Source organism: Vicia villosa, linkage group LG6 (assembly GCF_029867415.1).
Source record: "Vicia villosa cultivar HV-30 ecotype Madison, WI linkage group LG6, Vvil1.0, whole genome shotgun sequence".
In the NCBI taxonomy this organism is placed as follows: Eukaryota; Viridiplantae; Streptophyta; class Magnoliopsida; order Fabales; family Fabaceae; genus Vicia; species Vicia villosa.
In genome coordinates, this window is record NC_081185.1 from 159,078,064 (window position 1) to 159,091,279 (window position 13,216).

At 33.7% G+C, this 13,216-nt stretch overlaps 1 protein-coding gene across 1 annotated transcript; it reads left to right on the forward strand.

The window, feature by feature from the left end:
- The first annotated feature begins 2,003 nt into the window (after positions 1–2,003).
- Positions 2,004–8,339, forward strand: LOC131610800 (probable beta-D-xylosidase 2). The gene is made up of 7 exons (XM_058882849.1): positions 2,004–2,542; positions 4,369–4,647; positions 5,963–6,132; positions 6,230–6,327; positions 6,454–6,804; positions 6,906–7,319; positions 7,419–8,339. The coding sequence occupies exons 1-7, from the start codon at positions 2,135–2,137 to the stop codon at positions 8,021–8,023; spliced, it is 2,325 nt and encodes a 774-aa protein (XP_058738832.1). The 5' UTR covers positions 2,004–2,134; the 3' UTR covers positions 8,024–8,339.
- The last annotated feature ends 4,877 nt before the right edge of the window (positions 8,340–13,216 follow it).

Sequence of the window (13,216 nt, forward strand, 5' to 3'; positions counted from 1 at the left end):
TCTGCACTGACAATCTTTTTATTATTGGTACAAGGTTTGTAAGAGATAAACTCAGTAGAAGAATGTGTCATATGATTTATAGCTCCTGAATCAACAACCCATGTCCATTTTGATATAGATTGTATAACATTAAGAGCGTAGTCATGTGAAATACCTAATAATGCCACAGAATAACTACATGTGTTTATGGGTTTAACTAAAGAGTCTACTAATTCTCTTAGCTTTGTAATTTTTTCTGAATTAAAATCTGTAGTGGGTTTGGAATTACTTCCCTTTACAACACTTGACTTGACCAAGTGGGCATGAGTCGGTCATACTCGTTGAGTGCCTTTGATGTTTCAATTTCGGTTCCAATTTTGCGGTTTTTGATGGAGTTTCTAGCATCTATCTTCGGTGTGCCTTGGTTTCTTACAAAAGGTACACCATAGAGAATCCTTGTTATCCCTTATTTCAATTTCCATATTGAGGTCTCCTCTGGGTTGACCATTCTTCCACAAGTCAATGTTCTTCTCTCGACTTTGTGCTACTAAGGCAGAACTTTCAATTGATTGAGGCTCTACCAACACCCCTCTTTGCGCCTCTTCTACTTGAAAGGCAGCCATGGTTTTATTGAGTGAGTATAACTCTTTTCTGAGTACTTGGATCCTTATAGGATCAAACTCGTTGTTCATATCAAGAACTTATAGATTATGTCCTTCTCCTTATAATTTTTTAGTAAAGTAGCATTTGTTGTGCATTTTGCTTCAAATTTTTCATAGTGACCCAACTCCAGCCATAAATTTTGTAGAGTTTGGGCATACTCACTAATGGATCGCTTTCCTTGTTTAGTAGTCGCAATCTTCATCTTAATTTCATAAATTTGTACAACATCACCAACCTTTGAATAGTTTTCTTTACAGTTGTCCCACACTTCTTTGGCAGTCTTTCTGAATATGCATGCGTCACTGATCTCTAGTACCATGAAATTCCATAGCCATTATATTACAACATCATTTTCTTCATCTCATGCAGTAAATTTACTGTTTGTAGCTTTTGGGGTATCCTTTTTAGTAAGATGATTCAATTTGCCCTTCCCTTTTAAAAAGCTTTAGACAAAATGAGACCATTTGAGATAGTTTTTGCAATTGAGACGAAAGTTAGGTTGAATATTCTGCAGCTCAACAGAACCAGTATTTGTGGCAAGGGTTTTAATTGGTTCATATATTCTAAGTTTTGTTGGGTGCAAAGCTTTTTTAAGGGAGAAAACGACAAAATAAATCATACAAAAATCGGCAATGCAGGCTGCACAATGGAAAAATGTAATGTTGCATTAATTAGTAACTTAATCTATAATTGAATTACTTATATAGTGTAAATATGAGTATTAAATAGTCTCGACTATTCATGTTCCATATCCATGTTTCTTTATCAGATGAGACCAGATCTATTGTTTTCGGAGCGAAACTGTTCTTATTCAAAGACCAAACCAATATTATAAAGGGGGATTTTAGATACAATTTCTTAGGAATGATTTTTACTATTCTCCAATAAAAATATAATAAGTATACTTAAATATCGTTAAAGGAGTGAAAATAAAAATAAATTATATAAATGTAGAAGAAATTATACATTTATTATATTTTTATTAAAAAATACTAAAAACTACACTTAAGGAATTATATTTAAATTTTCTCTTAATATAAATAAAATCCTATATATATTTTACTTATTTCATTCAAATTTAGTTTTCTATTAATACAAGTGTCGAATCCTATGCAGTTAGATTTCACTGGTAGATATACTAATTAATTTGTTTAATACTGTGCACTAATTATGTGATCCATTTTTAAACATTTAGTACCCACCAAAACATTATTGAAATCTCACCTGCAGCCAAACAAGTTGTTCCACTGTCATAATAAAACAGTTAAGAAAAAGCAACAATGATAATAATAAAAAGAAAAACACTCAACAATGATGAAGAAAGTGCCTACTATGTATAGATACATCACTTCACTTCACCTATCCAAATTCTATTTTTCTATAATTCTATTTTTTAATAACTCTTAACTTTTTTTACTATATAAATAACGTTCCCTCCATTCCTCCACTTCTCAAATCAGTTACATTATTCATTTTCACTTTCTCCACCAAAATGGCTCTCACATTCTCACTCTCATTCTCACCTTTCATCACCCTCTTCATCCTCTTCCTCCTCCACCACACATGCCACTCACGTGACTCCTTCGCGTGCGATCCAAAATCCACCGCAACAAACAACCTCCCGTTCTGTAATGTCAAACTCACCCTTCAACAGAGAGTGAACGATCTCATTGGAAGACTAACACTTCCAGAGAAAGTTAACCTGTTAGTTAACAATGCCGCCGCGGTTCCGAGAATCGGAATCAAAGGCTACGAGTGGTGGTCGGAGGCACTTCACGGTGTTTCGAATGTCGGTCCCGGAACCAGATTCGGCGGTGTGTTTCCCGGTGCGACTAGCTTTCCTCAAGTCATCACAACCGCTGCTTCTTTTAATGCTTCTCTTTGGGAAGCAATCGGACGGGTGAGATTTAATTTTGTGTTTGTAACTAACTTTTACTAATTACTTGCATAAAGTACAGTTCTTATTAATTAGAGTTAGATGAATTGGAAATAATTATTTTTGGTACAATTTTTCTTTAAATCAGTGCTTAAATCAGTTATCATTTAAAGAAAAAAGTTGTACTAGAATACTATTTTTGTAAAAATATTAATATGGTACTTGAATATAGTGAAAATGACAAGAGAAAATATATAAGAAAAAGTGTGATTATGTTAAGTAATCATAATTAAGGATAAATAGTATATAGCATAAGATTAACGATATAAAATGTGTAATATGTCATACTTTTTTTCTTTCTGTTATATGTATGTATATCCATATTGATAAAGTATTACATGACTTTTGCTTTAGTTTTTTTTTTTTGTCAAGATCTGTTTTTTCTTTTTGTTTTACTGATATTCTATTCAGCTGATAAGGTAGTATCATAGTATAGTGCTTTTATTTTGTTTTGCAATATGGGCAAAGTTGTTGATATTGATCCACCATACACAATGAAAAAGTGCTTGGAAATTAAATTTTCATAAAGAGTCTCATTTAAAATCTAATGAGTCTTATGCTTGCTATCAAGTTATTTATCATTTATTTTTCACACTCCTAAATTCATTTAGATAATATATAGTTTGAATATATGTTTATAAACAAGATCAATTTCTACCTATAAATCGGGTTTTTAATGGCGAGTTAAGCCTAAATTATATTTTTTTAACATATGCTCTACTAGCACAAAGTGAGGTGAGGTTGATAGGATATCTCCACACAAATCTTTAGCATGAATTCTTATGTTATAAATTTAACATTCTATCTATTCATAAAACAATCTTGATATCAACGTTTTACGGCCAAAAGAGAGATATCTTTACCCAAAATTTTAAAGCATTTGATATATAAGTCATACTTCTTAAATATTCAATATTTTATTCATTTATAATTAATATTGAGTTTAACGTCTCACACTTGATTCTAATAAATTCATCTCAAAATTTACATATTCATATTGTTTTAAAATAACTCATTCATCTCAATTTTTATTATAATATTGTTTTTTTTAATAATATTATTTAGCGAGTGAGCTATTAAATGGGTCGACTGTATAAATTAAATTTTGCTATATTATTTTTTATGTGGATTTCAAAATTGTTTTCAATAGTTTTTGTTCTTGTTAAAGATTTAGTTATTTTAGATTCAATGGAGTATTTGACAGAGAAGTGTATTGAAGTCTTAAACTTGAAGGCGTGGGCACACTTGTGCTTGCACTTATAGTGATCGTACATTTTACACGAGCAAGATGACTATTCATTTAATTATGTTAGTGGCTCAACTATCTGATCATGTAACTTGGCTGTGAAGAATCTTTCAAATTAATGGCTCCCTAGTCCCTGTATATAATAATTTTTTAACGGTGAAAAAAAATCTAAAATACTCCCAAATTGAAACTAACAAATAAACTTATTTTATTTTTTAGATTTATTTATTGAATAATCACTTTATTTAGATTAAACAAATATTGAAGAAAGTGTGGGTGCAAAACATGTTATGGCTAGGAACCCATAACCAATCATGATGGATTGGTATCTTTTTTCCTTTCTTTTGATTGGTTCAATTCACAACAACTTGCCTATGATTCCATGTGGCTCCCTTCCACCTCCCCACTTTCCCAAGCAACTTGCACATCATCCCAGTCACAATTTTCCAAATATGAAAAAAAAAAACATTTACACAATCCACAAAACATTTGGATTTTTCATCAAAAAAGCACCAAACTTCAACGTGGGTTGGTAAATTCGCAGGTTGTCTCGGACGAAGCAAGAGCAATGTACAATGGAGGAGCAGCAGGGTTAACATATTGGAGTCCAAATGTGAATATTTTCAGAGACCCTAGGTGGGGTCGTGGACAGGAAACTCCCGGTGAAGATCCTGTGTTAGCCGGTATTTATGCTGCTAGATATGTGAAAGGGTTACAGGGAACAGACGGTAACAAGTTGAAAGTTGCTGCCTGCTGTAAACACTTCACTGCTTATGATATTGATAATTGGAATGGTGTGGATCGCTTTCACTTTAATGCACAGGTGCGTACTGTTTTATTTTATTTAAATAAAAATAGATTAAAAATATATTTTATTATTTTGATGTTATTTTAATTAATTTATTTATACTACCTTATGCTAATGCTAATGCACGTGACTTTGTTTAAATGGGAATCTTCTCTGAATTGTGACATTATTCATTTTCAAGTTGAAAAATCTTTAGTTTAGTATGTTGTAGTACTGGTAGTTTTTTTTTGTGTTGGGTTTAGTTTTAGTATAGGCCAAGTTGGTTTTGTAGGATTTGTGGGTCCTATTTGCGTTCTTTATCTTATCTGTTTGTTTTTGGATAAAGGAATAACTATGACTCAGCTGAGTGGGACTGTTATGAGTTAATCTTGTTTTTTCTTGCCTACTTTTTTGCTTTGAACTTAATCAAGTTATCATCTCTTTCCTACCAAAACCAATTTTTCTTTTTTTTTTGTATTAGAGAGTTTAAGAATTCGAGAGTAAAAACACGACCAATGCTCCATGTTCACAAGAGAAATACGTCTAATCTTCACCCAAACTAAACCAAGGGTTCTAATACAACTTGTTAAAAAAACAGACATAAAAGAAAAATAATAATTATTGTACACCCACGCTCTCTAAAGCAAAATATTGTACTACCCTTCAAAAGAGTCTAACACAAAAGTATAAGCAAAAAGAAAAAATGAAGTTAAATACAAATTTAAGTGTTTTTGAATGGTGAATTTTGTGATAAGGAACTAGAGTCTATTTTATAACACCTTAAGTCTCTATTTCTTTACAAAATTAAATGATGTGAAACTCTTTTAACTTATATAATTTCAACCAAATACCGTGTTAATTGTATAAAAATTTTCTTATAAAAAAATAGAGATTAATGAACTTATAAATGAAACTTAGCATTTGCATTGTAATGAATTCATGAGACTAAATTATTGCACTTCCACACCAAGTTGGGTATAGTTTGGTATGCAAAATTATGTAGGTTACTCAAACCTGTCCTACACATGTGGGAGTTTAAACATCAGTTAGCACTTTTATATACAACCATGATTTTTCTTTTTGAAAAGGCAAAAAGTGAACATACAAACATGATTAATGGGAGAAAGTGGAGAACACGACATTGAATTAAAATGGCTTTACTAAAATGAGTTGTTTTGTTGCAAAACATTGATGGGGATCTATCATATTGCTAGGCCATATATGGAATATGGACACATTTCATTGACAATTTTTCATTACCCTTTTGAACAAATTTTCACCTAATGTTGTAGTGTAGTGTCTATGATGAGCATGTGCAAAAGTAAAAGCTCACTTAAAACTTAATGCGTAGGTGAGTAAGCAAGACATAGAAGACACATTTGATGTGCCATTTAGGATGTGTGTGAAGGAAGGGAATGTAGCTAGTGTGATGTGTTCTTACAACCAAGTCAATGGTGTCCCTACATGTGCTGACCCCAATCTCCTAAAGAAGACAGTTCGTGGCCAATGGGGTCTTGATGGGTAGGCTCAAAGTTATAGTACAAATTTCAAATCCAGTTATCTCATTTTTAAACCAAAATAATCTAACCTTTTGTTTTGTTGTGATTAATGAATTTAGGTACATTGTATCTGATTGTGACTCTGTCGGAGTTTTCTTCAATAACCAACATTATACATCAACGCCAGAAGAAGCTGCTGCTGATGCCATCAAAGCAGGTTAGTGCATATTCAGACACAGATACGTAACACGACATTGAAACTGACACCGATACGTGGACACTGCTAATGTAAAAAACATAAGACATGACACTTGTTATTAAAATTCTAAAATGATGTTTACAGGTTTGGATTTAGATTGTGGGCCTTTCCTAGGAATACACACACAGGATGCGGTTAAAAAAGGTTTGTTAACCGAAGCACATGTTAATGGTGCTTTGGTGAATACACTGACAGTGCAAATGAGATTAGGGATGTTTGATGGAGAGCCATCAGCTCATGCTTATGGCAACTTAGGCCCGAAAGATGTATGTAAACCAGCTCACCAAGAGCTTGCACTTGAAGCTGCTAGACAAGGAATTGTGCTTCTCAAAAACACTGGTCCATCTTTGCCTCTTTCCTCACAAAAACACAAAACTGTGGCTGTCATTGGGCCCAATTCTAATGTCACAGTTACCATGATTGGAAACTATGCCGGTAAGCCCGTGTTCTTCAAGGCCCAATCATAAGCCCAAGTTCAAACCAATTACTATATATCTAACTATTCTTTATAATAATAACAAAAACATGTTTAATAGGTATTGCATGTGGATATACCAGTCCCTTACAAGGAATAGGAAGATATGCTAAAACTATTCATCAGCAGGGTTGTGCAAATGTTGCATGTAGAGATGATAAAAGTTTTGGGCCTGCCTTAGATGCAGCCCGTAAAGCGGATGCAACTGTTCTAGTTATAGGCTTGGATCAATCTATTGAAGCCGAAACAGTTGATAGAGTTGGCTTGCTTTTGCCTGGACATCAACAAGATCTTGTTTCAAAGGTGGCAGCAGCATCAAAGGGACCAACAATTTTGGTTTTAATGTCTGGTGGGCCTGTTGACATTACTTTCGCAAAGAATGATCCTCGAATCGCTGCCATCTTGTGGGCCGGTTATCCGGGCCAAGCCGGTGGTGCTGCCATTGCTGATATTCTATTTGGAACTGCCGACCCAGGTTTGTCATAAAATATATTTTTATTCAATATACATATATGTAAGTATCAGATACGTCAATTATTCAATGAATTTAAAAAGTGACGTTGTTTGTTAACAGGAGGCAAGCTACCTGTGACATGGTACCCACAAGAGTACCTAAAAAACTTGGCCATGACAAATATGGCAATGAGACCAAGCACAGTAGGCTATCCAGGAAGAACATACAGATTCTACAAAGGACCAGTTGTATATCCATTTGGACATGGATTAACATACACACATTTTGTTCACACATTAGCTAGTGCACCCACAATTGTGTCAGTTCCGATTCACGGCCACCGACATGGCAACAACACGAACATTTCAAACAAAGCAATTAGAGTGACACATGCAAGATGTGGCAAACTCTCTATAACCCTTCATGTCGACGTTAAAAACGTTGGATCTAGAGATGGAACACATACATTGTTAGTGTTCTCTGCTCCACCCAATGGTGGTGCCCATTGGGTGCCACAGAAACAGCTTGTGACTTTTGAGAAAGTTCATGTTCCTGCAAAGAGTAAACAAAGAGTTAGAGTGAATATTCATGTTTGCAAGCTGCTTAGTGTGGTTGATAGATCAGGGATTAGGAGAATCCCAATGGGGGTACATAGTCTTCATATTGGTGATGTTAAACATTCTGTTTCACTTCAAGCAGAAGCACTTGGGATTATCAAGTCTTGAGTTTTTAGGCCTAGCTATATTCAAAGAGAAATTTGTTGATATATATTGGTTGAAGTCTTGAAGAGAAGACATGTTAGGTTGATTCATCAATTGTTGTCAAATAAGTTGATATGATTGTTTGTAATTCTTGGAGAGAGGAGATTAAGGAAGTGTATTGCTCTGTCTTCTCCCATTTATTTTCTGTTTGTTTAGATTTTTTCCATGCTACTTCTTTTTTTATATCAATATTGAATACTATGATAGTTTATGCCATTGTAATTGTAAGTTGTACACTCCTTTCTATCATTTTTATAAGATGGGTAATGAGATTGGATTATTCCTATTTGATTGCAAGTTTTAGTTTTTATTTTTCTTTTGATAAGACTAGAATAATGTAATTCATAAGTGATAAGTGTGTCGTAGTTTTGAAAAAAACATTCATATAGTATTAAAAATGTCATGTTAGTAAATAGTATTGCTTTTGTCTTATATGTACCTCCTTGGTTATAAAAGGTGGGCTCTTGTAACATATTTTCATGAAACAATCACAAATAAACTCTCTTGTGTGCCTAAGAACGAACATGTTCTAAAAATCTTTTTCTTCTCCGTCAAAGTTTTAGTTATTGTATCCATATCATAATTCTCTCATAGATGCAAGTATGTTCTACAGCTGCCTCTAAAAGAGGATTTTGTGTATCAGAAAACATCTCTGACAATTGATCCATAGTACGGTCCTTGCTATTATGACATTTCAGTTTTAATTATTAGTTTGTGTTATGTTTATGATTGACTATTTTATGAAGATACAGTTAATGCTGAGATTCTAAAGTTGTCATTGCTAGTTATTTCACTCCACTTAACTTGTTAATAGATTTAAGATGCCGCCTCAAAAATTATATCTAACACCCCCTTAATGATAAGTGCTATTACTTTTATCCCCTTAAAATAATTGTTTATCGGAAATTTCAAAATAATACCGGATTTTTTCAAAATTTTCAAAAAAAAAATTACTGGATTTTTCTAATCCAATAGTTCATTTTTGACAAAAAAAAATCACACTACCAGAATTTTCAAAATTTTCGATAAATTATAGCACTTTTCAAAATTTATTGAAAATTTTCAGTAGTATAAAATTTTTTTTTCAAAAAAAATTTATACCTAAAATTTAATACATTACTGGAGATTTTCGTTCTTGTTACCCCAAATTTATTCATGGGTAATTTAGAAATTAAAAATACCAAATATAATTTACGGGTGGCAATTGAAATCCTACCACTATTCACTATTAGTAAGCTCACCCCACCTTCTCCGCTGAATAAATGGGCTGTCCCGACTAACTTGATAATTAAATTGAATATTGATGGGGGCGATATGGTTAACCTGTTGAGTAAAATAAAAAGTTTACACTTATTTTTGCATATATTTTCACAATTTTCTAAAAAATTCTTCAAAAAGAAAAGAAAATAGTCATTCAATATTATCACTTTAATTTCATGAGTTTAGTCTTTTGTTTATCATAATTTGTTAAATTTGTCAATTCATTAACTTTTTATTTTAGTAAAATAATCTAGTAACAAACTCATGCGTTCGCACGGGTTTTGTTACGGGACGCACATTTGTTTCAGATGTATATTTTTCAATAGAAAAATGTCTGGTACTCGTGAAAAAATAATAATTGAATGTATAGAAAAATATCTGGTACCCATGAAAAAATAATAATTGAATGTATAGAAAAATGTCTGGTACCCTATAAATAATAGTTTTTAAAATTATTCAAATCACTATTTACAAATATAATTAAGATTCTCGTATTTGGATCACTATTCTTTTTTCACATATTGACAGATATTTATTCAATTATTATTATTATAGTTGTATATATAAAATTCAATGATTAGCCTATATATTTTTGTATTTGGCTAGACTAAACCTCGTTAAAGTTTTAAATTTAATATTTTAATTATTTTATATTATATATAGAAAAATATATATTGATCATTGATGAGGTTATTCCGGTTAAAATTTTAAATTTTATAAATGACAAATAAATTGTACGATTTACAAAAAAATATCATACAATTTGGATACTATTTATTTATACATTACTTATGTTTTATTTTATTTGTATTTATATTGAAGTTCATTTGATTTATTTAGATTTTATGCTTATTTTGTACCAAAAAAAAAAATTGTATGATTATTAATTTAATTATATAAATTGATTATCTTCTGCCTATATACTTTTTAAAAATTTGACGCCAATAAAATGTGCGATTTTATTATCAACTCATAAGTTCAAGGGAGACGCGGTCTTTCAGAGACCACGTGGACTCCGTAATATTTGGGGGGTTGGATGTGAAGGAACCCTACAAGGAGGTAAGTCCTCGTCAGGAGAAGGTGGTCGCGGGGAGCACGCTTGACATGCTTGGGTCTAGGTGAGGAGGTAAGTCCTCGCGGGGAGTACTTATGTCGGGCATAGAATAGACGAGCATTGTTTGCTCTTTACGGGTTCAGGGATGATTTTGGGCCTCAAAGGTTAAGTGGACCGGAAGTAGATTGGGCCGAATCTTGGCCCAGTCCAGAACAGTAATTTTGTTTGATGTATACGAACTTACCTAGACACCCTAATGTGTCATTGTAGATGTATAATGTACATGTGAAGATAAATAAAGAAAAATTGAAAATTTTCTTTATCTTAACATTTGTATTTATTCACATTTGATTAATTTAAAGATCTGTTTTATCAAAGCATTATTTAAACTAAATTCAATTGAAAATATATGGAAAATGCAACATGATGCAAAATATAACTTCAAAATGAAATTTAACTTAAAAAATATATTTTTAATCAAGCAAATGACACAATTCAAAGCATAATGCAATGCATGAAATTATCAATGTCAAAAAGTTCAACTCTTGACTTTCTATATTTGTATCTCAAACTAAATGCATGCTAATGATTGATGAATGGATGACAAGATGAAAATTCAAACTCTTGACTTTTCTTTAGTTCTTATGCATGAATGGAAGTCAAATCCATTGAGAGAAAATTAAACAAGTTCACTTTGACTTTTCATCCACTTTGACCTCTGAGACTTGACGTGAATGAAATGGTAGCGCATTGTGACCAAAAGACCAAACTTTTTTACTTTTTGTCATGTAGATGAATGAATGAATGCCATTAAGACCATATGAAATGCCAAAGTCTTGACCTTTTCTCCTAAGCCCTGATGAATGTGCATGACCAAATGCAATGGTCATGATATGTTGACGCAAATGAAAAACTTGAAATCCTAGGGTAAAATAATATACAGTGTCTAAAATCATTAGATGTCAAACAATAAAATTAGATAGAGTAGTGAAAGCTATTGTTAATACTCACACACTACTTGGATTCAACTGAAGTATTCATCGATATATAAAAAAGTATTAGCAACTAACTTTATTGATTAATACCATATAACAATTGCATGAATAAGTATGAAACAAATTACATAGATCAAGAATTTTAAAATAAATTCATCTAAAAGACCTAATTAAGAAAAATGCAATTACTCACAATGTGCTTAATTAAAAGATTCAGGAAACAATACATGAGTTACAAGATGTAAATTGGACTCCAATGGTGAAAGGGTGTTAATATCAGTCGTCAAGAACTCTATAGCTGCCTCTCTTTAATCAAAACTCAAAATCCTTTCAATTGACATATATTTTCCTTTAATAACAAGTTTTTTACTCGCGTAATCATGTCATAATTTGTCTTGATGGGGTCGTAATTTGTTACTAATCCAATGTGTCATTGTTTGAGTGGATGATAAATCACGATTTAAGCATAAAATTATCTTAGTCTTGTGCAACTTGGTATCACACCACAATCATTTTTTATGAAAATTTCTTTAGCCACCTCCCTATGGGGGTCACCCCCAGCGAAAAACCCAAATTACCCCTGCTTCGGAAATGAACTTCCGAAGCAATTTTTTTTTAAAAAAAAAATTCCACAATTCGGAAGTGCATCTCCGAAAACACCTCATGGGGGGTGTTTTCGGAGATGAACTTCCGAAAACACCTTTGTTCAGATTTTGGGGGGTTTCGGAAATGAACTTCCGAATTATGCAGAAACTGTGTTTTTTTTTATGTTTTTCTTAACAGTCTCGTATTTTTAATTAAAGGAAACCAGGAAATAAAATAAGCGACATATAAACAGAAAAAACTAATATGATAAAAAAGTAATATATACAAACCGATCCAAATCCAAATAAAAATAGTGTGCTAAAGATACAATCCGAAAACAAAAAATAAATAAACCCGACCACTACTGGGTGTGCCTAACCCTCTCTCCCTGGGACCTCCTCTGCCGCCTGTATGTCGCCGCACGGCCCGCATCAGTGACGATCATCTCCATCACGGCAACTGCCTCTGGACCGCCCTGATGAACGACACCTCGATCCAACGCGTCCCGCCCAAGCATCTCTATCCGCTGGCAGATCGGCATGAGATCAATGGCGTGGTCATCCTCGGCCTGCTGGTTCTCCAGGATCTCCTCGTGTGCTGGCCTAGGAGCGCCGGGAACGTCGGGTCTCAGTAGAGGATGTGACACCCGGTAGAACCATATGACGTATCCATCCACACTCTGCCAATCCTGTGTGACCCGAGTGCGACGGTACTCCTGCGGTACCACATGATGTTGTCAGTCCTCCCATATGGCAGTGAGCTGCACTCGGGTCACTGTGTCGGGAGCAGCCTCAAAGGGTGACCTGGGTATCTGCTGCACGAATTCGAACTGACGCATGCACCGCTCAGGGAGATACCGGACCATGATGCCGGTCCCGCATGCCAACCAGCCTAAATATAAAGCAATGTCGTCAAAGGGGACAACATGAGCGTAATCGCTGAACGGCCTCCAGGTGACGTCGTCGTGCATCGTGCGGTCCAGGTATCCACGGTATGGTCCCACCACATTGTTCCCCCTCTAGAGAACGTATCTGGAGGCCCTGGGCATGGCGTCCACGTACACAGGATCGATGTGAAAGCCGTGGATGCGGGAGAAGTAGGAGATGATCCAGCTCTGAAACACAAACACGATAATGTATTAAAAATAAATACGAAACATAAATAAATACGGAACAATTAAAATTAAACGTACCATAAGTAGTGTGCAGGATCCGACCAACTGCCTCGTCCTCTAGTTAGAGGCCTCATTCAGCATCTGGTAGA

Coding starts and splice junctions, on each gene's coding strand:
- LOC131610800 (XM_058882849.1), top strand. CDS start 2,135: ATGGCTCTCACATTCTCACTCTCATTCTCACCTTTCATCACCCTCTTC. Junction 6,133..6,229: donor GGCCAATGGGGTCTTGATGG/GTAGGCTCAAAG, acceptor TAATGAATTTAG/GTACATTGTATCTGATTGTG. Junction 7,320..7,418: donor ATTTGGAACTGCCGACCCAG/GTTTGTCATAAA, acceptor GTTTGTTAACAG/GAGGCAAGCTACCTGTGACA.